General features: G+C 42.6%; 1 protein-coding gene across 2 annotated transcripts; it reads left to right on the forward strand.

Moving 5' to 3' along the window:
- Positions 1 to 8,017: 8,017 nt before the first annotated feature.
- On the forward strand, positions 8,018 to 22,263 carry si:dkey-119m7.4 (uncharacterized protein LOC560629 homolog). Of its 2 annotated transcripts, none has more exons than XM_024291605.2 (10): positions 8,018 to 8,452; positions 10,238 to 10,341; positions 10,431 to 10,585; positions 11,472 to 11,640; positions 13,074 to 13,197; positions 14,964 to 15,073; positions 18,111 to 18,322; positions 18,400 to 18,508; positions 20,362 to 20,574; positions 21,248 to 22,263. In XM_024291605.2, the coding sequence occupies exons 1-10, from the start codon at positions 8,111 to 8,113 to the stop codon at positions 21,330 to 21,332; spliced, it is 1,623 nt and encodes a 540-aa protein (XP_024147373.1). In that variant the 5' UTR covers positions 8,018 to 8,110; the 3' UTR covers positions 21,333 to 22,263. The 2 variants fall into 2 exon arrangements, with proteins under 2 accessions (XP_024147373.1, XP_024147374.1); XM_024291606.2 differs by having other exon boundaries at positions 14,967 to 15,073.
- The last annotated feature ends 1,514 nt before the right edge of the window (positions 22,264 to 23,777 follow it).

The raw sequence follows: 23,777 nt of genomic DNA on the forward strand, positions 1-23,777 counted from the left end.
CAAGAACTTTGAGTCCGGCCCACTTGTTTATTCTCAGTCTGTGAACCTCAGCTTCACCTATTTTTATATGACTGAATATTCTGTAATAATCTGTAATACTTTCTATTTGGGTTCTTTTATTAAAAAGCCTCCTTGATTTAGGTTTAAGTTCTTGACCAAGAGGATTGTGAATGAGCAGCATTTTATAAACGGGCTGTAGGTAGCAGTCTAGTCTTACTGTAAGAAGGGTCTGGTTTAAGTCCCGGCTGGGTTTTCTGTGTGGAGTTTGCATAGTCTCCTCCTGCACTTCCACTTCCTCCCACCATCCAAAAACATGCTCCATCGTTAATTGGTGACTCTAAATTGTCCTTAGGAGTGCATGTGTGTTTGGGTGTGAATATGTGGCCATGCAAAAGAATGCTGACCTGTTCAGGGTGTACCTGCCTACACCCAACAGTAGCTGGGATAGGCTCCAGTAACCCTGAAAGCAATTGAGCAGGATCAGAAAATAAATAGATGGACTTTCATGTTTCTATTTAAGGAATTTGCTTAGAATGCTAACTTTTTACGCAAAAGTTGATGTATAAACCCATTTGAAAAGAGACTAAAGTGCGAAAATAGGCCCAAATAGAAATGTTGAGTTAAAACTTTGATTTTCTATGAGTTCCCTTTGATTGTAATGATACGAACATTTCAGTTGTGTGTTTTTGGATCAGATTCAATTTATGTTTGTGTTGAAGTTCTGACAAACATAAATTTTTCTGACTGCTAAACCTCTAAAGTTTTGTTTTAGCTTCTAGATTGAAGCAAGTTTTAAGTCCAACCCAAGAGTCAGCAGATGCAGTGCATTAAGTAAGAAAACAGAGACTCCTTCTTGCCATCCCATCAAGGTTGGAAATGTCGTGGAGGATCCAGAATGGGACCAGTTATCAACAGACATGCAGTCTAATATTATTAATGTTCAGTTTGACACTAGATCTTCCAAATGTTCATCACAATGTGGTAAAGTCCAGTCAGCTACATGAAGTAAAAACACTAGAAGCAAAAAGGAAACTGGAGAGAAGTAATTGGGAATGTGTGCTGCTAACATTTCTGCCTTTGACTGATCCCGTCTTTCAAATATAGACGGGAATGTATAAGGAGAAGTCTGCAGGAGAAAATGGTGGCCTGCAGAAAATTATAAGGTCGTAGAACACCTGATGAACCCATGTGGCAAAAATGTTCGTCCACATTTTTTCTATGGGCATGCTGCAGGCGACGGGTCACAGACATGTAAGGGTAAGTGAGGGGGAAGTAGGCGAGATGCAGGCATGTCGTACAGATTTCTCCTTTTTTTTTAACTCCCTCCAATCCTGCACACGGTGCTGGCTGTTAGAAATCAGAAACTTAGACCATAATTGTGTATTTTGTGTGGACGTCCTATGTGCACTTGCGTATCGTGAGCACATCCTGAAGCTGCACTGAAGGCTGGAGAGTGCTCAAGGTACGGCAGCATCGCCCGTACGTCATGAATGAATGTAACTTGCATTATCCTTACAAACACATGCACCACAATGGTACGTTCCATTTTCATGTCTTTTGAGGTGGCTGTCCGGACTTCAAGGGAGACGACTGCTTTCCTTTTAAATGCAGCCGCACTTCTCTACGACCCTCTACAGGCCCAGACAGCCAAAAACCTGCGGCACTCATACTGGTCGACCCCCCATAGCGGTGCATGTGATGAAGGCAAAGCATGTTGTCAAATGCAGGGTACAAAGTTCCCATTGTGCTCATCTTTTAACTATAATCGTGTACTTTGCTGCCATGGTGACACTTATTATTTAAGCTTACAGCAGCCATTAATAACAGACGGTTGGAGACAGGAATGAAGACACTGGCAAACCCTGTCAGGGTGGGGTTTTCCTGCTCATTAAGATTAAGAGTTTTTTGTCTTGTTCAATGTTTCCTGCCATCTTGTTTGTAAACTAGTTTTGTGACAAAACTGAACTGATAGAGTTGGTGGAGAATCTATTTCCTTCCATGTTTATTGCAACAGTACATTTAACAGTCTCTCCCTCTTTAAGGGCTGGAGCTCATGTGTAAGAGCAAACTTAAGGCTTTTGAGGCCAGCTCAGTGCTCTAGTGGTAGAGTGTCCACCGCAGGACTGGGAGACGGTGTTTGAATCCACAGCCAGGACTTTGAAAAATGGGTCTTGATGCATCTGTGTTTGACAGTACATGAGGGCTGGATTGGGGGTAAAGCTATGACTGGAACTCAACTCTTGCAGGTGATGGGCCAAATGATGTGAACAAATATCAAACTGTGTGGTCTTAAACCTTCATTCTTTTTCTAAAACTGGATTTATGACCTTAGTTCATAATTAGCCCAAGAGACCTCATGGTAAACCTTTACCAACACCTTGACCAACACTGTTTCAATTTAACAAAATTATTCTGAGAAATAAACGATACTCACTCAGAAAGGGAATGCATGTAAACCGCAGTCTGTCAGATTTCTGTTTACAGCATCAACTTCAGCATCTGAAGAATGCATGAGTATACCCCCTCCAACCACAAACAGCTTCTTTCGTAAAGGCGTTTTGTAAGGAGAGACGGGCCTTGCACATTTCTTTTGTGTTATTAGACGTTTGGCTTTGTTTAGCTTCATCTTTTCACCTTTACTCACTTAGCTTATAATTGAAGAGTGTTCACGTTTTCTAAGGAGCACCTCTTTTGTTGAAGTTGGACCGGCCCGGTAGTGTTCCTGCACGTGACTCTTTTTTTGTAACTGCCATCTGATGAAACATCTGTTTAACCATTTAACTGCCTGCTCAACCAAACAGCAGAGCGCATTTGATAAACAAATTCATAAAACACTGACTGAGTATTACCCCCCAAGGATATGCAGCAGACTTTTTTTGTTGATTTTGACTTGGTTGGGCAGGTAAAGGGTTACCTGGTTCTATCAAAGTCTTGGCCTGAGAATCCCTGAACTGCAAAAGCCCTTATGAGAAGAATTCCTCTTGTGTTGTACACTGTGTGATGTCTAACCCTAAAAACCATCAGTCATCCTAATTTACCTGTATTTTTCATAAATGTTCTGAGCCAAGCAGCTGCCTCCTTTCGTGCTCCAGGGATTTTCACACCTACAAAGATCATAATCGCTCTGTTTTGTGTGATCTTTCATGCTGCAATTTCAAAAGGAGTGTTAAAGGTACATTCCAGCGTAATGAGCGACTTCATGAGCCATGTGAAAGACCATCACATTGACAGCGCACGTGTATCCGCAGGTTGTCAGGTGCGATCAATGTTGCCATCAATTTTTAATCATTTGCCTCTAGAAAAGGTTCTTTTCAACTCGCATTCTGGAGGAAACAGCCTTCAAATGAAATGAGTAAAACTGTTGCAGTTTGGCTTCTAGATAAGGCCATTTTCATATAAGATAATCGGAGACTTGTGTAATGTGTTATATGATTTTCTGTTGAATAATGGTTTCATAAAGGTGGAGTTAAATAACCTGCACGTTCCAGTCTGAAAGGCAGAAAACTGCAGTCCTCCAGTTGTAACCAAAACCCGGTTTCCTCTTCTATTGTTTGATTCTGAGGCATCTCAAGTGACAGTTGAACACATCTTCACTTTATTGTTTTCCATAAAACAGCAGGAATAGCTTTAGATTGAAAGTTTCAGTAAAACTCAATTCTCCAATTCTGCAGACTCAGATGGTTTCAGTCCGTTTGAATGTGTTTGTGTTACTCAGGTTCAGTGGATGTTTATGGCTGTTCATCAAATTTAAAACAGTTTCTATGGATGCATTTCATTTCTCTGTGATGAGATGGAGCGTTCCAGACAGGATTTAATCCTCTGGGTTTTATGTGCAAATTATCAATGATTTTCTAATAATTGCTTTTAGAGATGAACTAAACATGTTTTAAGAAAGCTCCATTTTTAATTAAGAATATCATTGCTATTATTACCATCTGCAACCATGTCAATAGTGAGTTGAAAGCAATATGACACATAGTGAATCACATTTCAATAACAATTGGATGCTAGAAGGCTTCTTGATCTAAGAAGCTGGGTAGAGTATGGTGCTCTGGGGTTCTGTCTGTTTCTATCTACTTCTCTTCACTATTCATCATTTATGTTTTATTTTGTCTTCTACACCTCCATTTGGTGCAGTGTGATTCATATGTTGTTCCTCTTTCCGAATCCGCTGTGGGGGAATCGGGAGAGATTCTACATTCCAGGTGGATTGTCTGTGCTCCTGTTCTTGGCTGTGGACCTCACCTCTCAGGGTCAGAACTCTCACATAAAACATTGAAGTAAAGGGGTTCGACTGTGAATAAGAACTTATTAAAGTCCAAAACCCACCTTAGAGCATGTTACGTCCCCAATGGGCAAACCAGCTCAGAGTCTAGGGGATAACTACCAAAAGGGGACAACATAAAACTGGACACCAAGTAAAAATAAACAGAACACAGTTCATTAAACAAACAAAATCCAGTGTCCTGAAATGGAACAAAAATTAAATTAGTGTGCTGGTTAAAAAAGAAAAACCAAAACAGAGTTGGAACCTTGGCCAAAAGAAAAATAAGTCATGGAGACCGTCTGAGTCAGCAGCTCTCTGCCAAGGACTGCCTAACGAACAGAAATTAAACAAAGCCCGCAAATCAGAACTACCAAGGTCCAACCCCAAACTAACACAACAAAACCCAGCAATCTAAGATTGAAAAAAAATTAAAATAAAAACGGCATAAAAGAGACAACGCAAACTAAAGCCCAGCCTGCTGCTCTGCTCCCTGCCTGGCTTGGTGTGCCCTCCTGTGTCTTAAGTAGACAGCAGGTGCCAATCAAGGCACATTGGCCACATCTGCCAGTTGAGCCAAAGGGTTGGAAGAAAAAAAAGGTCCAGCTGCAGCAGCAGGGTGTAACAGAGCAACAAAAATAGTCTGATAGTATTAAAAACTAAAGACATGGAGAGTTGCCTTGGTGTTAAGTGTTTCCACAGAAGAACCTGCAGTCATTCTTAAATCATTTTGTTTACAAGTTTACCAGATAACTTTATAAGCAGACCCAAACATGAGCAGAGGAGCTCAGCTTATCTGCTGCACCGCAAGTCAAACTGATCATAAATGTCAAAGCCAGCGACTTTCTATACTTTTTACAAATATGAGAAGTTGATCAGGCTGAGTCCTTCATTACTGAACAAAACATTGACTGTTTGTTGGAAGGCTGATTGGGCTTGTTTTTGCATTTTTACATTTAAGTGACTTCTTCAGTGTCAATGCAGAAAGCATTTGCACCACGAGATTTTTTTTTCCACAATTTATAATCCAACTTTTCTATTAGACAAGATCAGAACATTTTCTTCACTGAAACTTTGCACATCTGATGAGTGCCCCACACTTCGCTTCAAACCAAGAATTGGGTAGTGAAGGCAGTTTTAAGTCCTCTTCAAACTCAGCTTGTCTCTCAGCTCAAACATTTCCAACAGAGTTTTGTTAATTGTGATTGTTGTAGTTCACATTTATCTAATTAACCTTTAATGAAGCCAGACAGTCTAACAGTTCATCCCTTCTGACAGAATATGGAGGGGTTTTCTGTATTAAGTCCTGTACTGAGACAGAGAGGAAAGATTTAGCAAGAAACCTCCAACACCAGACATTGTGAGGGAGACCGTCTGCAGTGACTGTCGGGATCTGAGAGGAAGGAGACAGAGAAACACAAAAAACTCTGGAGCCTCTGTTTCAGGACAAAATAAACCAGGTCTGTCGCTGTAGCTGTGAGGGACAAGCAAACTGCTGAGCACAAAGTCACCAAACATCTGTAATGAGATTCGTTAAGCCTGGGTCACATGTCCTCGTTAACCTGAATGGGTCATGCAGGTTTTTTGGGTTCTCCGGACCCGTGGAGGGTCATAGAGAGGAGCGACAGCATCCTCAGTTGTGTCTTGCAGTTTTCTTGAGACATCGTAAAAATGGAACATACAATCCGTGCCTGTGGTAAATGTATCATGAGATATTTGTAAGGATTATGTAAGTTACATGCACTTATGGTGCTGACGTACGGTGACCGTTACGTGACACTTCAGTCCTTAGTACAAACCGCGCACAAATGCTGCACACGGGCTGTGCACGTGATACTAGAGTGCCTGTAGGATGTCTGATCGTCTCATATCCTCCTGTCACGTGAACAGCACTAACAAGCCCCATGCACAGTGCACTGGGTTTGGGAGATAAAAACACATTCGCCATGCCTGGTCTCACCTTCTTCACTGTTACTAACCTTAACTGTTGTATCAATGTTCACTACCACTTGTCGCCTGCAGCATACCTGTAGAAGAAAATGTGCAGTAACATTTTTGCTTGGCAGGTTCACTGAGTGGTCTCTACAGCCTTGATATTTAGAGCAGGCCACCTGTTGCTCTGAACAGGTTTGACCATTTTTCACCTGCAGACAGCCGTATCCACCCGTAAAGATGGCTGGGACTGAGGCTTAGTAAAAGCAGAAGGTAGAGAACAGGATGAAGTCCAAATCCCTGGAACATCTGTTTTAGAGCAGACAACGTCGAGATAGCAGAAATAGAACTCTGTCTTGACTTCTGGAGATTTTCTCTTTGAAAGGCTTCAAAGTCAGAAGAGCCTGCAGTGTGCATGTTGACACATTCTATGGGTGCACCAGGAACTCTAAATACTTGAAATAAACAAAGAAAAGAGGACAAGATAAGCAGGTTAGATGAGTAAAGATGTTTTTGGATGATGCTTCATTCTGACATTTGTCTGCATACATTCAGAATCTCTTTAATTTTGAGGGGTGGTGTGTGTTTCCAGGTTTGTTTCTGCTGCTGCAGGAACTTGAAGTCGAGGCTCTAAGAGCTTCATGTCAAGATGGCAACCTTTCAAAAAAATCCTGATGCATGTGTGCGTGTGATCTCAGCACACATCATCATAGCATCATGACCAGGGGAGAACATTTTAGGATTCCAAAACAATCTCTGGTGTGGAACCTTAAAGTCCTACATTAGCCGTGGTTTCTGAGAATTATTCTGAGAAAACAGCAAGAGGATTTTATCTGCTTTTAAAGTTTAGGTTCAGTTTTGAAAAGATGCTCCAGATTCATGAATGAGCAGAAAGAATCCTGCTCCTTCCTTTGGGGATTTTTATCTCAGGTTTGGTTTTGTTCGTGACTCTTTGTCTGTAAAGACTCAATCATCCAGGATTTTGGACTCTTTGAAAAAGTGCTTTGAAGCTGGTCTTTTTGCTTTTCAAAACATTGTGATGTCACCAAAAGACGAAGCTCCTAATGACCAAATGGCTGCCTGATTCCTACTGTCCTCTAAAAAAAGAAACCAAGCAGTGGCTGACTGAGCTGTTATGTGAGCAGTGGTCTAAAATTCACCAGGAAACTGGATTTGCAACCTGCAGGTCTCCTTCCTGTATTTCCTGCTCTGGATTTAGTGCTGGTGAGTCCACTCGCTTTGTTTTTGTGAAGCTCCTTCAGCCGTTTAGGGGATTTAACCCATTTAAGCAGAAGTTTAAGAATTACCTCTCAAACAAAGGCAGACTGACACCCCGTGCCGGATCAAAGAATGCTACAGCTCTCAGATTACATCCTGAGGCTCTGGTGGAAGTCGTCACTGTCAGACCGGCTGCCATTATCCACACAGGAACTCTTTCCTGCTCACAGATGAGCTGCAAACCCCAGCAGCCAGAAGATGGTCCGATAAGGTCAGAAAAGAGGATTAGTGACACAAGTGAATGGACCCAAAGCATTGAGCCAGCAGGATCACTCCACCCTCTGCAGAGCTGCTTGGGGTCTGCACAGCTGAGGGATGTACAGAAACCACACAAACTTGGGTTTGTGTTGTGGAATGACCCCGCCCCATCAGCCGCTCCTCCATCCACACTCATGTCATCTGTGAAACCACCAAATGTCATCAGGGGGAGTGAAAAAAAAGTTACCTAATTTACTCTTACGAAACTTTGGAGTAGGGGTGGAGAGATGAAGGAGCCCCTCCCTCCGTGCTGCAGACACCTCCCACCTCAGTTATATGAACTCCCATCAGGCGGAGGTCAGATCAGCGCCAGTCAGCTGCAGAGCAGCAGGTTGATCTCCGGTCCATCAGCAGTGAAGCCCCCCCACACACACAGACATGCACTTTGATGACATCCTGAAGAACATCGGAGGCTTCGGCCGGTTCCAGAAGCTCCTGTACGTATGGATCTGCGTGCCTCAGATCTTCCTGGCGTTCCACATGCTAGTGTCGGTGTTCACGGGGGCCGTCCCCCCCCATCTCTGCCGTTCCTCCTGGTCTTCAGAGGGGCCCCCAGGCTCTGTGAACTTCAGCTCTCTGAGCGTCCAGCCCGAGCTGGCCTGCTCCGGCCCCGGGAACCGCAGCGGCCCCGGGGGCCCCGCAGATGGACGCCCGCCCGGGACCTGCCTCGGGGGCTGGGAGTACAGCACGGACACCTTCCAGAGCACCACCGTCACTGAGGTGAGTCCAGAGGAACTCCTTCTGCTGCGAGGCAGCTCCGCGCCGCGCGCGCGCAGGAACCTGCACGGGTAGGTCATTGTAAAAAGCCGTGCACGCGCTCAGCTCGTGCGTCTCTCCGTTATTGTCCTGCAAAGGTCTGCCAGCCAGAGCAGGTCCTCAGTGAGCTGAAGTCACAGCAGGTGAGAGGAAGATGAAGAGGAGAACTGGAGCTGGAAGCTCTGACACCTCCATGGCTTTGGTCAATCATCTGGAGACAAAATAGTATCACCGCCATTTGCATAATTCTTCATTTGTGAGTAATAATAATACATTTTATTTATATAGTGTCTTTCAAGATAACAAAAAATCGTGAAAATAAAACCAGAATTAGGAAAAAAACTATTTTAAAAATATATGTCTGACTTTGGATTCATGTGTGCATAATTCCTGATTTATAACTCATACATACATTGATTTATGCATTTTGTGCATAAGTACAAAAATTTACGAAATTCAAAAAAATGCAATTTACACAAGCACAACTGAGAATTAGAACAGCCTGAAACTAAATGGATGCACAAATCTTTAAAAAAGTACACATGAATCACTTGTTACACACACAAAACCACATTTACCACAAATCTGATGTGAGACTTTTTTCAGGTTTCCAAGATTTGTCCATAAGTGATGCCTTTAAATGCTGCTAGAATGCTGGATCGTCAGAGTTTTCTTTTTAGCCGCTTTGAACTTAGATGAGGAATAATATCTGGTGAATCTTGACATTTTCTCACTTTCCTTAACACATATGCCCGATAATTAACCTAAAAACTAAATAATTATGCACGCTCACATCGGGGTGAGACTATTTCCTCTCCATGAATAAACATTCCTGTGACTGAGATGTCACTTCAGAAACAGAAGAGCGCTTTGGTCACCGACAGGTAGACGAGCTTCACCAAAGCAAACCCGTCACCACAGACTCTGCAGACCAGAACCTCGGGAGACCCTCAGCAGGTTCTGGTCTCCGATCACTGCTCCAGGAGGGGTCAGAGGGTCACAAACATCAAACAGTTCACCTCTGAGTGTGCACGTTTTATGGTTATAGCTGGTTGACCTTCTCTGCCAAGTTTATCATTTTTTGTATGTGAAGGGGGAGGGGTCTTCACACCATTAGCTTTCTTGTGGTTTTTGGAATTTCTTTGATGTTTCTCACAGTGAGCCTTTTGTTAAACATAAACCTGTTTGCAGCAGCAGCATGGATTGTGTTTTACTGTGGCAGGAAAGTCCAGTCAGTCAGTGGAATCTTAGCCTGCGATCAGTCACCTCTAACCAGATTTGAAATGCAGCAGACTGGTATTACTAAGTTAGAATACCAGTGAGTTTGCTCAATAGATTTTCTGAACCTTTTCTCGTTTATTCAGATCAGTTCTGCTCTGCACTGTGGTGTAGTGGTTAGCACCCTTACCTCACAACGAGAAAGTCCCAGTTCAAATCTCAGCTGGGTTCTTACTGTGTGGAGTGTGGATGTTCTCCTCGTGCTCCTTTACAGCCCCCCACAGTCTAAAAACAAGCTTCATATTTGTAGATTAAGAAGTGGCCCTGCGACAGACAGGCACAGGCTCCTTTCACATACAAATGCATGAGTGTGATTTCACGTTTCCAAGCAAATGTTCTCATATTGTTGTAATGGATTGTTTTAGGTAGCCCCCTTCTTTATTTTAAATGGGCTAACTGCAAACATCAGCATCTGCTTACTTGTGTTCATGACTGAAGAACGTTCTCTGTTTCTGTTGCTCCTGCTGGCAGTGGGACCTGGTCTGTGAGAATGCCAGCATGAACAATCTGGGTTCCTCCATCTACATGTTTGGCCTCCTGGTTGGAGCTCTGGTGTTTGGAAACTTGGCTGATAAGTAAGAACCTTTAGTCTATATTCTGTTCCTCATTCTATGATTTTTGTTTTGGGTTAGATTTAGAAGAAAGCTTTTGTTTTTCTCTTCAGATACGGTCGCAGAATCATCATCCTCATCAGTCTGGCTATCCAAGCCGTGTTTGGAACCGCTGCAGCTTTTGCACCGAATTTCTACGTCTACACCGCTCTCCGCTTCATGGTTGGAACATCGATCTCTGGTGTGATCATGAACGCCTTTGTACTTGGTGAGCTGCACTCAGGGACCTCAGAGCAGACGTCAGGGATGAAACATTCTGACCACAAAAACCGAGAAATGACATTACCAAGATGAAAAGAATAACAAGAATTTGTCATCTGTGGTGGATGAGGTCAGATCATGATTAGATACGGTGCTTCTTCTGTATGCTTAAGATATGCTTTGAGCCAAACATCCTTGGTGTAATCAACCAAAACTGATAGACGCCTAAATAACTGTAAAGAAACAGCATTTATTCCTCTGTACGAGTCTCTATCTTAACACGCCTACGTACAAATACAAGGTCATGTAAAAGCTAGAAAAGTGTGATTATAAGTCTTCTGACCCGTCTGCATGTCAGTTCCAAAAAATCTAACTTCTGATGCGTTTTCGACCCTCTAATTATTTATCAAGCAAACCTAAACGCTAGTAAGATGAAAATATGGTTGGTCAAGTTCTGTCTGCTCCCCATCAGAACTGGTGACTCAGCGATGTTTCCTTCATGCTCTCTCTCATGGCTGTGGAGAGACTTCTCTCTACTTTCCTTGCAGTGTTGCTTCAGCTGATTGAGGTTTAATCTCATGGTTGACCCTTGAAACTCCAGAAATACAGAAAAGCTTCTGATCTGTGAAAAACCAGCCCATATTTTTCTGTGCATCCTAACCTCATCGCTCCTCTTCCTGTCAGATAGTCATTGAACCGTGAGATTTTATTCCTAACAAACTGTACATGTGTATACAGACTGAAAGAGACCTGCATTATACAAATGAACTATTAATAATTAACCCTTCCAGCCAGGAATGCACAGACTGCTAGTATACCAGCATGCTGTTCATAGCAAACACATGTTCTGAGCTGTGTCAGAACCGATATTTCTCTGTTTCCCTGTCATCCAGGCACCGAGTGGACCGGCTTAAAACAGCGAATGCTGGCTGGTATAATCACAGACTACTTCTTCGGCTTTGGATACATCCTCCTGGCTGGCTTAGCGTACCTCATCAGAGACTGGCGAAAGCTGCAGCTAGCCATCTCAGCACCTGGGTTCCTCTTCATCATCTACATCTGGTGAGCTACAGCGACTTGGTCCACCTGAGACTGCAGAACCACAAACAGAGACTGGGTTCTCCTGGACTGCCGTTCACTAAAAAGAGATCAGTAACAAATGCTGAGGTGTTCCTCTCAGTCAGTAACATTTGTGCACGGTGGTTGAAAAACGAATTCCTGTCGAGCTTTCGGTGTCTCAACCCAGGAGAACATTCCAACCAACAGGTTTACCAGTGCAGCATTTGCATTCACCTGAGCCAGATGCCTTCTGTTGAAGTGTTTGTTCTGAAAGCAGTGGATCAGAACCATCTTTATCAGGAATGTTCCTGCTCTCACAGGATGAAATGAACTAGACATGTCCCGATCCGATCGCGTAGCTGATGACTTGATCAATATCAGATGTTGTCCCCTGATCAGTATCAGATATTTAATTAATTCTTATTATGATCAGCGCTTTATATTTCAATCTTATTATTCAGGATGAATACTCCATGTTTGGAGAGTCAGACTTCCAGGATCAATAACTCTTACAAAAACGCTTTAAACTGACAGCAAGTGTCTCCATTGATTTATCTCAATGTAAACAACAACCTCAAAAGGCATTTCAACAGAAAAAGACAGAGTTTCTGTTTAATGTGAAGCTCCTCCTGCTGCTGACAGACAGATGGCTAAACAGCAGCTGCTAACTGCTACATGCTAGCGCCGTGATTTAACTCCTTAGGACCCGAGCTGTCCTTTGATATGCCTGTTTGATTTATCTGTCAGAGAAATAAACGTCAAGAAAGTTAACTACTGTGGTAATAAAACCAAAAATGTGATGTCTTAAGAACTTAAAAAAGAATCTCATAATCTTTAAAAAAAAGCAAAAATAAAACTAAAAACTAATAAATGTTTCTAATGATCTCAGCTAGTCATTAACTCATCTAATTCATGCTAAAACAAAGTCATAATTTATTTTTAAGAATTTTAAATGAGGACAGGAATCACATTTGGTCAAAAATGTTCAATAGCTCTAAAGATGTTAAAGCTAAAGTCACTAAACTTTCTCACATGACTAATTATCACTTATATAACAAGAAAATTGTATTTTTTTCCTAGTTTATATTTGCTGTATTTTTACTTGTTTATTAAAGCTACTTCACAGAAGTGTTTTATTTAAGTTTTTAATGATAAAAGAAGGTTATTAAAATATAAATGAGGGACAACACTAATCTGTTTGTTTAATTTATTCATGTTTAAAATGTCCTATAAAAGTATCGGATCGGGACTCGGTATCGGCAGATACACAAAATCAAATGACTCGGAATCAGAGAATCAGATCGGGCCCAAAAAGAACCTGATCGCGATCTCTGATATGAACACATGTTCATCTTCCAAAATCCTGCAACACTTGGGATCAAGTTCTTAGTGTATTTGGAGGTTTTCAGCTGAACAACGTGTCCTCTGGTTTTCAGGGTTTTACCAAAGTCAGCTCGCTGGCTGATGGCAAACGACAGAGTGGAGGAGGCTCTGGAAGTGATTGTAAAAGCGGCACAGATGAATGGGAAGCCCATCAGCAAAGACATAGAGATGTGTCAGGTAAGCATGTGTGGCCCATCCTCTTGGCATTCTGTCTTTGGTTATTATTTTTTCAAACGGCCAATAATACTCTCAGACGTCATTCTTGAAGCAGGTGTCAGTAGTAGACTGCTTGGACAGACTGTGCTGCTGTAACTCTTCTGCTTGTCAGGTCTGGGGAGGGACATTCTGAAAAGTGGTAAACCCAGATCTGTGTGGACTTTACATTTATCAAGACTCCTGACTAAAAAAAAGAAGTGAAAGAATCCTGTTTTTGTCATTTCTGTGATATTGAGCAATGCAGACAGGACAGAAGCAGTTCTACTTTTCTTTTCCCAAGGAGGAAGTTTTTCTGCTTGTGTCTGGCTGACCGTTATAAGCTCAACTGTCCACTGTGGCGACAAAGGAGATCTGGGTTTATGTGATGTTGGTAGCTGCTTCCTGCTTTAGAAACGTGATCTTTATGATCATTCTTAAGTGCCTGGGTGGCTCAGTGGGCTAACTGTAGGGCTGCCACGCAGGAACCCTGGGTTCGATCCCCGGGGTGTCCACTGATCTCCATCCAAATTGGGTCCTTAGGCAAGACCCTTGATGCTGCCTAACTGGGTCCCTGTGCCCCTCAAGTACAGGGTTGGGTTGGGAATGGCATCTGGTGGAAAAACTCTGCCAAATCACTGATGTGTAACAGTGGGTGCTGTTTCTGACTATGAAAAGGATAAGCTGAAAGCTGAAGAAGATCTTTAGTTGTTGCAGACATTACTGTGCTTGTGTTTTCACTCCACCTGTGCAGCAGTCTCAGTTCATGTTCTGCAGATGTTGGATGAGTGAATGTTGTATTTGCATCGTCAGCGAAAGCTCAGTGTGACTGCAGATTGGTGCTCCTGTGCAGACTGTCTTTACATTATTAGTCCATGTCTGCCTACATGCAGGGAAACATTTGACTGAGCTTTTCACTGAACTCCTGTCTCAGAAGACTCCAGGACGTTGATCACACTTGAACTAATCCGGTGCGTCCTCATTAAAAGTGAAACCTAACTTTGTTGAGTGCAGCTCATATCTGGGACAAATGTGGTTTCCCCTCAGGTGACCTGTGAGTCTTCTGTTGTGTTTTCTGCTCCCAGGTCTAGTTTGTGCAGATCTGTCGGTCCTGCCAGGAGCTCCGAGATCCACTCTAGTAGACTGTTTTGATAAAGAGGGGGCAGAGGTCACTGACCTTGTAGGTGTCCAGGTCTTGTACTCCAGGTCATTAGACATCTATCATGGACTCACAAGAGTTTCAGTTGCAAACATGCATCTTCAAGTCTTAAGATGCTTGCATGTTGGTTTTTCTGAGCTTTCCATGTTCTGGTCCATCCACTCCTGAGGTTTAAAAATTCAGTTCCAGACAATGCTGTCATGTCTTCACAAACCACAGTTCTTCTCTGGAAAATGCTTGGCTGCTTTCTCTCTGGATTAAAGCAGAAGACAGATTCCTGAGATCAGTTGTTGGTATACAGTATTGTTGCCTCTTTCTCAACATGATGAACATGTTGCTAAGTGTATACGGTTTATTAGACTCCAGATTCGTTCATGGTTTGTTCACATTATTTTTCGGTTTAGAGGAACAACCAGCAAGTCGCCCTGTCATGTGTGTACATCCGTAGCATGTCAGAGAGCAATAGGAGGCCAGCATTGGTTTGCATTCATGCTGTGATAGCAGCTTGCCATTTGTATTTTAAACAGCCCTGTTCTGCATTTCCTTATCACATAACTGCAGTCTTCCTCTAACGGTCCCGCTCATATGTCAGCAGGTATACAAGGCTGATCAGACCGCTGTGCTGAAGAAAAAACACTCCTTCGTCGACCTGGTTCGAACCCCGACCATGAGGAAGCACTCCCTGATCGTTTTCTACTTGTGGTGAGTAAATCAGAACACTGCCTGTGATTCGTCAGATTTCAACAGATCATCTGAGGGTTCTAGAATAGGAAACTCAGTCTTTGTAACCATTTAAAATAATGTCATGTTCTTGCATATGCGGTGTGTTTGTCTTAGTGTTTGTCAACATTACTACTTTCTTTTTAAGACCCCAAATGGATTTATTGCCTGAACTGTGTACGTTGAAGCGGGAATAAACTTGTTTCAGTTTTTCTGTAAAAGTTTGGATTCAAACAGGAGATTTATCCTAACATCATCAGACCGCTGCGTTGGTGCTGTTGGGTTTTATCACCCCAAGCTCAACGCCTCTTTGGTTGGATGTTGTTAGATGGTGGAAGGGTCTTGCAGTAAGCATGGAGGTGGAGGGATCATGGTGTGGACCTGTTTTGATGTTTTCAGCAGCTAAAAATGTGTACTTTTGGATTAAAAAAATGAAGATTTTTCTGCAGAGCTTTTGGATGTCAGTCCTGTCAGTCTGTGGAGGACTAAATCCCACAAACATGGAACAAATAATTATTCAATTGACCAACTTCTGTAAAATAAAATGAAAATTATTTTTTTTGTAAAAACTGAAATCGGTTGTAAAATATCCTCCAGTACGTTTAATCCTGTCATAAAAACCAGCGGCAGTGATGATTTCATGTAACCTGAGATGGGGACAGATCTCGTCTTTTCTCTGTGAGCCTGCTGTGAACCCCCCCAGCTCAGTATCACATTAACAAGCCGTCCATTCACTGAATGCCAGCCACGCCTCAGCGCTCTGAGCCGCAGGGCGGAAGCAAGCGCCATATTTCAATGACAGCAGCACATTTTATGATTTTGATGATTCAAGCGGCCGTTCGTTTCTGCTGCAAGTCTGGATCTGCTGTTCCCACGATGTCAATACATTTACCTAGAAGAGCCTCATGGGTTATTGTGAGCCGAAGCCCTGGGGCAACTTCTTAGTGATTCCATGCCTACATACGTGTTAAGAAGACACTTATCCGTGCTTATCAGAGTGACCGTGCAGATGGAGGAGCTGAGGTCACAAAAACAGCTGTCGGCCTTGGATGGTCTGCAGGCTGCACTGAGCATTTCCTGCTGCCAGTTTTATGGCTGTGACCTTGTTTTTCTGTCTCCTCCTCCTTTCAGTAAGAAAATCCAGCAGCAGCATATCTGTGGCTGTCGTAGGTTTGAAGGGAGAAAAGCCCTGGCAGCCTCGACAGCTTCTCCTCAACCTTGAGTCAAGCAGAAGAAAGTGGTTCAACTGGAATGTTTCAAACGCTCGCAGTTCTCCTGCAAACATGAAACTTCGTGTGAGGCTGTGTCCCTTATTGAGGCTTATTCTGACTTTGATCTGTCTTCCTCAACACTCGGTCACAGTAGTATGTAGTCAGTAGTCTGTGACTGGTGGACATACCACAGGTATGTCCACCAGTCACAGAGGTGCACTGCTGGTTAAAGCATGGCTTGTGATGGTCATGATTAGGGCTGCCCTAATCCTGGTTCTCCAGATTTACCATCCTGTCTCCAGCTCTCCCTGCACTTCTTGCTGCTCTTTACCTGGATCAGGTGTGCTCAATCAGAATGTGGACACACCTGAGTCATTTAATCAACAGCAAGGGGGAAAGGAGAAGCTGAAATACAGGTCATGATGACCTGAGGATAAAACCTTGAAAGAAACTCTTTCTGGTGAGTAAGGAAGCAGACGTTAAAGCCTCACTCCAATCATCCTTTTATTCATTTTCAAAGCCTTCCCAGTCATCTTTTAATTATGATGATGCTGTTTTTAGCCAAAATATAAAACCTGTGTTGTTTTCTGGGTCATAGTTTCTGTAGAGCGGCAGGAGTTCATTAGAAATTCATTTCTAAGTTGTGGGTGGGACCATTGGCAAGCCAACAGTCCCACCCCTAATTCCCATCATCCATCTGTTTACACTCTCTCCTACTAACTTACAACCCCAAGCTAACATGAGCAATATCAGAGCTATCCAGTCGTTCAGTTTAGATCCAGTTTCCAGCTCAGACCAGCAAAACAAAGACGTTCATGGATCTGTTTGTCTGTTAGTGGATGATCAGGATGGAGGGAAGCAGGGAGACTGTGGCCTGCCAATTGGATTTCTACGTTACAAATAAGCTCTGTCTAAACTGCATTTGTGCATCTAGTCCTGATTCATACCAATTTGAAAAATGAAATTCTCAGAAATGAAAAATAAGCTTAATTTTCTTCGTAAATATCTTCCTCCATCAGACAAATGGCGCAAGACCATGTTAAAGCACCAAAAAACAGTTTTCTTTAGAGTGGGTCTTTAAAGTTTGGGAAATAAAGTGAAATTAAAAAAGAATTGAGATGAATCCTAAAATAAGACTTCAGACTTTAGTTTGTGGTTCTGAGTCACTCCTGTTCATTTCAGTTCAGTCAGAGTTACTGATCTGTTCACCATATTATTAATGTCATGATGGTGCTGGAAAAACAAAAACGGCGTCCAGAATACTTTTTATTTTAGTTAGAGACGAAACTTTCTGATGGAGTTTATTCAGCAGAGATCAGAACCTGGACAGTGACCATCAGCACCAGAAGAGACCCTCTGAACCTGACCTAACCTTTACCAATAAACTGAAGATGTTTCTCAAGGCAGCCAGACTTTAGAGAGGACCAGTCATCCTGAGAAATGAATCTGAGAACTTTATTTAGTTACATATCTTTGGAGTCTATGATTGTAACTAAGAGGATATCTGAAATAGTCTGTTTTGCATCACAGACAAGCTAAGTGCTAAATGAACAGACAGAGCTGCAGATTCTTCTATGCTGCTTCTGTTTGAACATTTGGCCCTTCTGATCACCTCAGGATCACATTGTTGGGGTTTCAGCACCACCTGGTGCTGTGTAGGAGAACATGACAAGTGTCCTCAGCTTCAGTCAGAATGAAGTCTTGCAGAAATTAGATTTTCATTTATTTATTTGTCGTTCCTTAAACAGAATCTTGTAATGTGTCCATGTTGAACAGGAGTCCTGACAGCTGCTTTTTCTGTCTTTCAGGTTTGTCAACGTCCTCGTTTATTACGGCCTGTCTCTCAACATCTCTGATTTTGGAATGAACATCTACTTGACACAGATGATCTTCGGCCTGGTGGAGATGCCCGCTCGCACCATCACCCTGTTCACTCTCAACCGCTCTCGCAAAATCTCCCAGCTGGCGTTCCTGGCAGTGGGTGGCTCTGCGTGCCTGCTCACCATCTTCATCCCCAGCAGTCAGTTGGCACTGATCTTCTTCTTGCCTTTCTCTGGGCTCTCCTCCTGTTTCTCATCTTCTTTCACGTTCCTGCAGGACTCTTCATCGTGAAAACAATCCTTGCCATGATTGGAAAGTTTGGGATCACAGCTTCTTTGTCCATTATTTACGTCTACTCAGCTGAGGTCTTTCCAACAGTGATCAGGTGAGACTCAGATGCATGGATTTGATTTCAGCATCTTAAGTAACACTTTAGAAAGATGAACTAGCACTGAATCCAAACCAGCTCTGACAGCTGACTTCCCAGTAGCTATGACTGACTTTTTCAGCATTAGGGACTTTCTGAGGGACATGGAGTAAAAAGAAATTTTCAAACAGAAAGAAGATTTCCTTGTCATGAGCTTTTTCATATCTTATTTTCTTTTTATCAAAACTGGGAAGCAGAAGGGACTAGAGCAGTCCTGGTGAAACCCCTTACTACCCCCAACTGAGCACAAACATAATGAAGGTTTTCTAATGCAAGTGTGTATCCAGTCATGACAGGTTACTGCAAGAGCAAAGCATGCAGAGCAAAAATAATCCGTTTTAACCTGCTGAACCAACAGGTCACCAGTCTGTTGCTGCACCACAGACACACACACACCTAGAAGCAATTAGAAATATGCTTCATAGGTTAACTAACCTATGAAGCATATTTTTGGACTGTGGGAGGAAACCAGAGTTCCTGGAGAGAAACCCCACACATGCACGTGGAGAAGACACAGCTGAAAAGGTACCAGAAGTAGAGTGCATCCAGAATCTAAGGATTCCCAAAACCAGGCTGTATATTAGCTCTGAGAAGTGCTCCAACAGCAGCTGGTCATCAGTCAGTCTACGCCACAGGTGTCGAACTCCAGGCCTGGAGGGCCGGTGTCCTACATGTTTTCCAACCAACCTGTCTTTGAAGCTCCTTATTGGCCAAACACACTTGATCCAGGTAATCAGCAGCAGATGAGGCAGGATTTCTGGAAAACCAGTAGGACGTCGGCCCTCGAGGACTTGAGTTTGACACCCCTGGACTCTACGCACAAGAACTGTGTAGCTGATGATCAACAGACAAATAACACATTTGTCAGATAAAGGAAGTAGATAATCAAGTATGAGTCAATCCCAGCAGGGAAACTACTTGTGTCCAGCACACCATTCCCTGGAGTTTCAGGGTCATCTTCATTGGCCTTTTCAAAAATGTCAGTAAGGTAATAGATGTCACAGCCGCATGAGAGCGAGTTATTTCTGAGATCCAGATCATTAGTGCAAATAAACTTCACCACAGTGCTAAAGACGGTTACCGCTCCATTCCCGAAAGTGGCCCAAAAGGTTTAAATTCTAAAATAAAAACTTTAAGATGAGAATCTTAGAGTGGGAGAGATTCCAGCTGGATCATGTGTGCTCCTGTTCCTGGCCGTGGACCTCGCCTCTGGCTCGTCTTGGCTGTGGACCTCGCCCCCACCTGTCCCCCTGTCCTATCTGGATGAACTCCATTCAAATACTTAGTTGTAGAGTTAGATAAGCTAATTCTTCTTTAATGGTCCTGGTAAATCACCTGTCCGGCCTGGAAGAGGATCTCGCTTTGATGTGGACATCTCTGAGGTTTCTTCTTTTTTCCTGAATCAGTTTTTTAAGGAGCTTTTTCCTTACCAGGAAGGAGGATCTAAGAGTAGAGATAACCAGTTTTATTTAGTCTGTTTAGTTTTTAGCTATTGTTTGTTTTTTTATGACTTCTGTAAAATTACCGGCGTGAAGCCCAATGAAGCAATTCTTTTGTGATATTGGGCTATTGAAATAAAACTGAATTGAATTGAATCATTGGGAATACAGGAAATGAGGTCAGAAAGCTGTCCTCTGTGTAGCTTACATCCAAAACTCCTTACCAAAATTTATTTGCTGAGATTTGTATTTGTTTCCAATAAAACCATCTGAATCCTTCTATGCTCTATTTTTTTCCTTAATCTTTGATTTAAAGATTTACTGAAAGCAGATCTAAAAACTTGGGCCTTTTATCTTCTCTTGAACTTACAGACAAAATGGGATTGGGATAGGATCCATGTGTGCACGGACTGGGGGGGTCTTGGCTCCCATGATGTACCTTCTAAGGAGCATTAGTCCTCATGCTCCCATGGTTCTTAGCGGCCTCTGCCCGCTGGTGGGATCCGCCCTCACGCTGCTGCTGCCGGAGACAGCCAACAAGCCCCTCCCTGATACGATTGAAGATGTTGAGGGGGTGATCCTCAGGTGAGACTTCTGTTTTCATGGCTGCGTCAACAAAACCTGATTGCTGTTGTCACCAACCCATCTTTGAAGGTCAGAGCAGGTCAGGCTGAAATAGAAACGTGGTTTCTACTGGCAGAATCAGAAACGCTTGTGGATCAAACCATTAATCAAGGATGAGGTCAGGGTTATACCATAAACTGAGGGCTGGAATAAAGTCGCCCTGGTCTTGGCTTCCATGAGGTTCCTGTAATTTCAGTAAGTGATTCGTCTCCTTTGGCCCCACTGATGAAAAGTGTCATCAGAGATCCCTGTCAGAGGCAACAAGAGGTCACTGAGAGCGGGGACTAACTTTAGATCCAAACTCTTTTTATTTTTAAATGTAACCTCTCTGGACTCACATCCTCATAATCTTTTAAGCCTCATGCTCTCTAATGGGGTCCAGATGACCCCACCCTGACATTGATCTGTGATCTCTCCCATGACAAAGGTGGACAGGATTTAATATCTGCCACAGATACCAGTGAAGATTCCATCGCGCTGTGCTGAAGGGTCCAGATGACCCCACTCTTAATGTAAACATGCCTAGGATAGCATAAGTTCTTCTCTGGACACTGGCTGCTTTTTTATTCATTTAATTTCAACTACTTTAGGTTACAGGTTTTAAATGCACTTTTTTCTGTTTTTGTCTTTTCAGTGATGAGGATGATGCTGTGAAAACAGTCATGTTTGACGTGCCTCTGTCAACGATGACTGCTCCAGAAAGCACCAGGACAGAGTAGCAGCCACCAGATGGCGCTGCTTCATTTCAGTATTTAGCAGTTTTTTGTTTATTTTTGTCAAAGACAGAAGTCTCTTCTTCCAGTGGAAGTGTCTGTTAGATTTGTTTTTCATAAATCTTTGCAGATGAGCCAATTTACAGAAACTGAATCAATAACAAGGAAGTGTTTTTACTTTCTTTTCTTTTTTGTACATATTTTGTATCTCACTGTAAAATATCCTTAGCGCACATAATTGCATCTTTCTATGACTCACTCTACGAGCAGGAAGCTGACAATCACTGTTTGTTCAGGAGCTGAAGATGGTGATGACCTTATGTGATGTTATTGAACTGTATTTCCTGCGCCTCTCCAGACCACGACCTGTGAGACCCTGTGGTATTTGTCTCATCATTGCCCACTGTTTTCTCCTGAGGATAACCTGTGGGAGGATTTGTTTACTGCTTATTGGTTTTATCTCTGTGTAACATGAAGACTACTGTATGTGCTGGATCAGAACATGGAGAGACTTTAGTCTTCTTTCATCATGATTCATGAAGAAATGGATTTCAAACCTTGTTGTGAAGGATCTTGTTGGCTTGTCATAGGCGTGCTGTGACCCACCAGTCGGAACTGTTGTTAACCTGACTGGAACATGTAGACACATTTCAGAACCTTTCAGATCAGCTAGCTTCTCCTCAGGTGCAGTGAAGTCTCGTTTTATTTCATGTACTGATGTTCAGTCTTCTCATATCCACACCTCACTTACAGGAACAACATTTAACTGTAACACGAAACAAACCAGACTGACAAAAAATCTGAAAAACCTCATACTTTGACACATTCAAAACAGGTAGAAAACAAGAACTCCCATAATGTACAGTATCTCACTGCTTGCATTCCAGTGAGTGTGGTTATTCCATATCAAAATAAAGGTCAAATGTTGCACTCACCAGCACAAGTCTCTTATATTTCAAAATAAATTCAGCCCTCTCCTTCCCTTAGTTATAATGAATGCTGTACAGTTTTTTTCTGTTTTTCTCCTCCATCAGCTCCATATTGTCTGTTGACATTGAAAGAGAAAGCCGGAATCGAGGCATGAGACAGATTGTCACAAACTAACAGGACAAAACATAATAACCCAATTAACCTCATGCTGTCTTATGGGGTCCAGGTGACCCGACCCTTACATTGATGTGTGATCCCTCCTATGACAGAGGTGGACAGGATTTTATGTCTGCCACGGAGATCAGTGAATATAAAAAAATAATGGAAAAAAAAATTCAGCGCACTGACTTGTGGGGTCCAGATAACCCCACTTTTAATGTAAAAATGCCTAGAATAGCACTGGAGTTAACTGTTGACACTATAGATTCTTTTTGACAAAGTTTTAATTCACTGCACTGTCCTGTGGGGTCCAGATGACCCCACTTTTAATGTAAACATGCCAGGAAAGCACAAATGTTTCAAGGTCAGATTAACCCAACCTCTGAGTTTATTTGATCCAAAGAAAGAAATTAATGCATTTGTGACAAATATTAATTCAGATGAATTTTATACCAAAGAGGGATACCAAAATTAAATGTAGGACACAATTATAAATTTTCATTTATGAAAAATAAATAATGTTTGTACTGTCAAAATTGTGTCTTCGTTCCTGAGAGGAAACTGTTTCAGAGTCCCTGCCTAAATAGTGGCCCTTGTTCAAAGACAGGTCCAGGGATAGGCCCTGATTCATTACCAAGCACCAATTCAATGACGAGCCCCTGACCTAATTTAAGCCTCCAAACACCATGGCAGCACAATCCTTTTGCAGTGCCTTCTCTTGATCCTGGGAAATATCTTTTGTACCAGGACCTGAGTTCCAATCTCATGCCAGTGACATTCATCTGTTCACTGGTTAGACGATATAAATCCTTGAATCCTTGAAAACAAAGACAGTCTCCTGCTCAAATACAAGCCCCAGCTCGAAGACAAGGCTCTGTTCAAATACAGACATCAGCTCAAAGACGAAGGACAAGACCTGTTTCAAAAACCGGGCCCTTGTCCAAAGAATGTCTCCCAAGCAAAGACAGGCCCATTTTCAAATGCAGGACAAAATTAAAGGTATTGTGATTTTTGATCTTCTTACTCTCCTTCCAATCCATCCTTCTCCTTACACCTAATGCTGCGGTCACAATGAACTTTCCAAGTTTAAAAGTCCCAATCCTGTATAAATAGAGAGAGGGTTGTGTCAGGAAGGGCTCATGACATAACATTTTTACCAAATCAAATATATGACTCAGACCTATAATATTCATACAGGAATGGTTGAGGCCAAGATTAACAACAACCACCATCAGTAATGTTCAACAACCAGGTGCTGGTGGAAATTTTTTGACTTTTTGACCGGGTTGTTCAACAGGATCTTAGGTGATGAGAAGATGCCTGAGGAATGGAGGAGAAGTGTGATGGTGCCCATTTTTAAGA

The sequence above is a fragment of the Oryzias melastigma genome, linkage group LG24 (genome assembly GCF_002922805.2).
Source record: "Oryzias melastigma strain HK-1 linkage group LG24, ASM292280v2, whole genome shotgun sequence".
In the NCBI taxonomy this organism is placed as follows: domain Eukaryota; kingdom Metazoa; phylum Chordata; class Actinopteri; order Beloniformes; family Adrianichthyidae; genus Oryzias; species Oryzias melastigma.

What these genes read in the sequence shown, in the direction of transcription:
- si:dkey-119m7.4 (XM_024291605.2), top strand. Translation starts at nt 8,111, where the DNA reads ATGCACTTTGATGACATCCTGAAGAACATCGGAGGCTTCGGCCGGTTC. An exon ending in TTTGGAAACTTGGCTGATAA is followed by an intron (nt 10,342 to 10,430) that starts GTAAGAACCTTT and finishes TTTTCTCTTCAG; the next exon opens with ATACGGTCGCAGAATCATCA. An exon ending in CTCTTCATCATCTACATCTG is followed by an intron (nt 11,641 to 13,073) that starts GTGAGCTACAGC and finishes TCTGGTTTTCAG; the next exon opens with GGTTTTACCAAAGTCAGCTC.